The 3693-nt window shown below is 34.7% G+C and overlaps 1 protein-coding gene across 1 annotated transcript in view; it reads left to right on the top strand.

Moving 5' to 3' along the window:
* The first annotated feature begins 1142 nt into the window (after positions 1–1142).
* MCOLN3 (mucolipin 3) overlaps positions 1143–3693 on the top strand; it is a 27511-nt gene continuing 24960 nt past the window's right edge. The window contains exon 1 of the mRNA XM_006919368.1: positions 1143–1374. Coding sequence (XP_006919430.1) covers positions 1147–1374 — 228 coding nt within the window. The 5' untranslated portion in view covers positions 1143–1146. The remainder of the gene's footprint in view (positions 1375–3693) is intronic.

Here is a 3693-nt window from a genome sequence, read left to right as displayed (position 1 = left end):
TACATGGCATGTGACTAGTTTGTTTAAAGTTTAATTTCCCCTGTATCAAAGTAGAAAGGACTTTATGTGACCTCGAATCTGTAATTCACCGACATGTTTTATTATTAACAGCTTCATTATTATGCTGGTGTTCACATGTGAGTTTTGATCAATGTAAAATCATCTTTGTTTTAAGGCCCATAGGTAAAGTCTCTTTAAATGCTGGTTAAAAATATCAAACCTTCTCGAAGAAGGAAGTAGCATGTTCTTGAGTGAAAATCCTAAGGTATAAATAACCTTTTTCTCTGCTTTATATCTTTTCCTAAGAGTTTTTGTGCTCATACATTGAAAGGCATTTTAACACACACGAGCCACACTTTAATGAATTCTATCATACTTATTTCATTTAGAAGGTACTGCATATGCTATTGTAAATATGTTTTATGTGTTATCGACTCAGCAATGTTCTTATTAATCTTTTTCTTAATCACGAGTTTAAAAACTTTCCCCTTGGCTAGTTTTCATAGCCAATACCTTTCGTTTGGAAATATTGTATTTGCTAAGAGTGAATGAATCAGAAACAAAAGTGGGATTTTACTTGAAAAGCAGTGTAGTGTCTAAACAGTGACTTGTCAGATATTGTATTAGTATAGTTTGAATCCCTTCTCCTTGATTTCTGAGTACATGTTATTGTAAATCCAGCCTTTTATATGGAAGAGCTCTATTCTCCCTAGTGGTGTGCGATATTTTATTTTGAACAGGTTCCCATAATATCAGTATTAGTCTGAGAGAAAATCTAAGATAAGTCCCAGCTTCTGGAGTGCCTTTGTTGCTCTGGAAAAGCTGACTATGAAGACAATAAAACCAGCCCAATCTTTTTCAAACAGACAAAGGAAATAAAAGGTATGAAGTATTTTGAAAAGTAAAATGTGCTATAGAAATATAAAGTTTTCAATAAAAAGCAACACAAGTGATGTGGCTGATTGGGATTTGGACTTGAACTGAGAAGTAAACAACTAAAGTACAGCTTAGAACATTGGTGCTTACTTGAAACCAAATCTTCTGTCTGGGATTCTTCGACTGTCTGGCAACAGCAAAGAATATAAACTTGTTCCTTTACCTACAGAAAGGAAACAGTTTTGTTTGTTTGTTTGTTTTCCTCTAGAGATGGCAAATCCCGAGGTAGTTATAAGTAGCTGCAGCTTTCACCAAGAGGAAAATGGCTGCACTTTTAACCAGAATACATCTCCCTCGGAGGAGCTTCTATTAGAAGAACAGATGAGGCGAAAACTCAAATTTTTTTTCATGAATCCTTGTGAGAAGTTCTGGGCTCGAGGTAGAAAACCATGGAAACTTGTCATACAAATTCTAAAACTTGCAATGGTGACTATCCAGGTAAGCATCTTAGATCAAGAGTTTGGTGAAAGGCCTCTTTTAATAACAAAGAGGATTGTGGACAGTGATTTTTATACTTTTTAACTTTATCTATAATGGAGAACAATAAAGAACAGAAAATAAGGAAGCATGCAATTTATAACCCTCCTCTCTCCAATATTTGTGAAAGAAGACTGGATTTTTTTTTCTTACTTTTTTCCATCTCATCTTTCATTAAGTTATAATTTTGGTCACATAATCTAATTAGTTTTCAGAAAAAGGAAATTTTAATATTTGGCTTCCACTTGAGAGGTTTAGCTGAAGCTTTCTGAATCAGCCATGGAAACTAGCTGTTGCCCAACCAGAAGATTCTTTCTTTTCCTAGTTTATTTCCTGGGAATTTCTCTCTCTTCCAAAATTTCTAGGGTTTCTATTAAGGCAAGTACCTGGATTCTCACAGCCCTGTGATCATGGGAGTCCTGCAGTGGAAGAATGTAGAGTTAACAAAAAAGGAGCGGCACAGGTAGTGAAATATGCGACTTCATTTTAGGAGATTTTGAATCTCATTTCCTTGGATTTTCTTAACATATTTGGGGGAAATCGTATTTTGTGATTCTTTATGTCTACTAGTGTGATTTACTCTGGTGAAGATCTGTATTTCTATTGGTGAGAGTAATTACCTCTTGTTAAAAACAAAAGGGAAAAATAAAAGCAGATTTTAGTAGGAGAAATGGATGTGAAGCTTTATCTTTATTAGTACTTTCTCTTCTTGGTGAAAAAATGCAGAAGTAAATAAATAATTGGTATTCAAAGAGAAAAAAGTTATTTAAACACTGAAGTCATGAATTTTAATAGGTTATTGAAACAAATGCTTAAGATTGTCAGAAGCTAAGGTGATTTCTATAGTTATATGAAGTTGGTAGACTTCTTGCCTTCGTTTCTGATGCTACTTATTGTGTCAAGGGAAATGAACATTTGAGTGACTACTCGACTCTGTTCCAGGACTTTATTTTATTTAATTCCAACATAATTCCTATTGGGTCAATACGAGCATCCCTTATTTTACAGAGGAGGAAACTGATATTTATAGAGTGTTTTAAAAGCCACATGCTAGTCCGTGGCTGAATCAAGACTTTAGAGGTAGGTGCATTCTCTCTAACATATCACCATGAAAATGGATATCCGATTCTCAATATAATAATATTTGACAAGTTGAAATTGGAATTATTCGCTTCTAGGTAATAATATAGTGTCACAATAGTGAAAAATATGTGTGTTGTTTCTTATAAATAAGGGAGAAAGCCTATACATCAGAAAACATATAAAATATTCATATATATAGAAAACATATATGAATATTTTTTACTTAGAATGATAGGTGCCACTTGAGTGCCATGTTTCAGGCTAAATATTGTATAGACATCATCATGTTCAATTCTGAAAACAAATCAGAGATAATAGTATTCCCGTTTTATAGATGAGAACATTGAGGCTTTGTGAGGTGAAAATAGCTTCTCATAGTCAGAAAACTAGAAGAGTAGAACTTAAATTCAAACTCAGGTTTATTCCCTCTGAGACATATGATCTTAATTACTCCTCAGTCTTTTAGGAAGCTCATCTAACCTGTGTTTCCTAAGGTGGTCAAGAGGAAAATTGGCCAATGGTTTAAAATGTTAACACTGTTAGTAATGAGCACATAAAAAGTGTTTAGGTAAGTTTTTGAAAGGAACTGAGAGTTTCTTAATTGTGATGTTTCCTTAAACTGTATCTGAGCAATCAAGCAAATATTACATCGAGACAACTTTGTAATGGAGCAAATGAAGGTGACTTGGTGACAGGTTCCCTCTTTTCAGGGAAAAGAAGTTAAGTTGGAGGTTTTGTGTCCTCCAAAGATGTATACAATGATAGGCGTCCTATTAAAAGTTTCCTGTTTCCCACTTCCTGGCTCAGTATTTGAATTATAGCAATTCCATCTCAGCCACCTGTACTCCTGCCTGCCTCTATGCCCTTGAGGGCAGGAACTGTTGCCTTCTCATTGTATCCTCAGTACCTAGCTCAAGGCTGGCCTGTGGGAGATACTCAAGTGTTTGAATGAATTGGTAAGAATGTCTGCGAATTCTCTCTCTGGAGGCTTTTTGGTCATCAGCTTCAAACGATGTAAAATCCCTGGAACATCCAACTATCATCTTATTAGAATTTAAATAGGACTTTTAGCTAAAAGAGTCTCTTCAGAAATGGAAGTTGAGTTAGGTGGAAAGTCAAGACATGTGTAGGGTATAGGGCATACATCACAAGAGGAAATGAATGTGATTTGGAAAAATTATTTAACATCTCTGAACC

The sequence above is a fragment of the Pteropus alecto genome, unplaced genomic scaffold (genome assembly GCF_000325575.1).
Source record: "Pteropus alecto unplaced genomic scaffold, ASM32557v1 scaffold25, whole genome shotgun sequence".
In the NCBI taxonomy this organism is placed as follows: domain Eukaryota; kingdom Metazoa; phylum Chordata; class Mammalia; order Chiroptera; family Pteropodidae; genus Pteropus; species Pteropus alecto.
The sequence above is the reverse complement of the archived record's forward strand: the minus strand, read 5'-3'. Positions and strand labels throughout refer to the sequence as shown.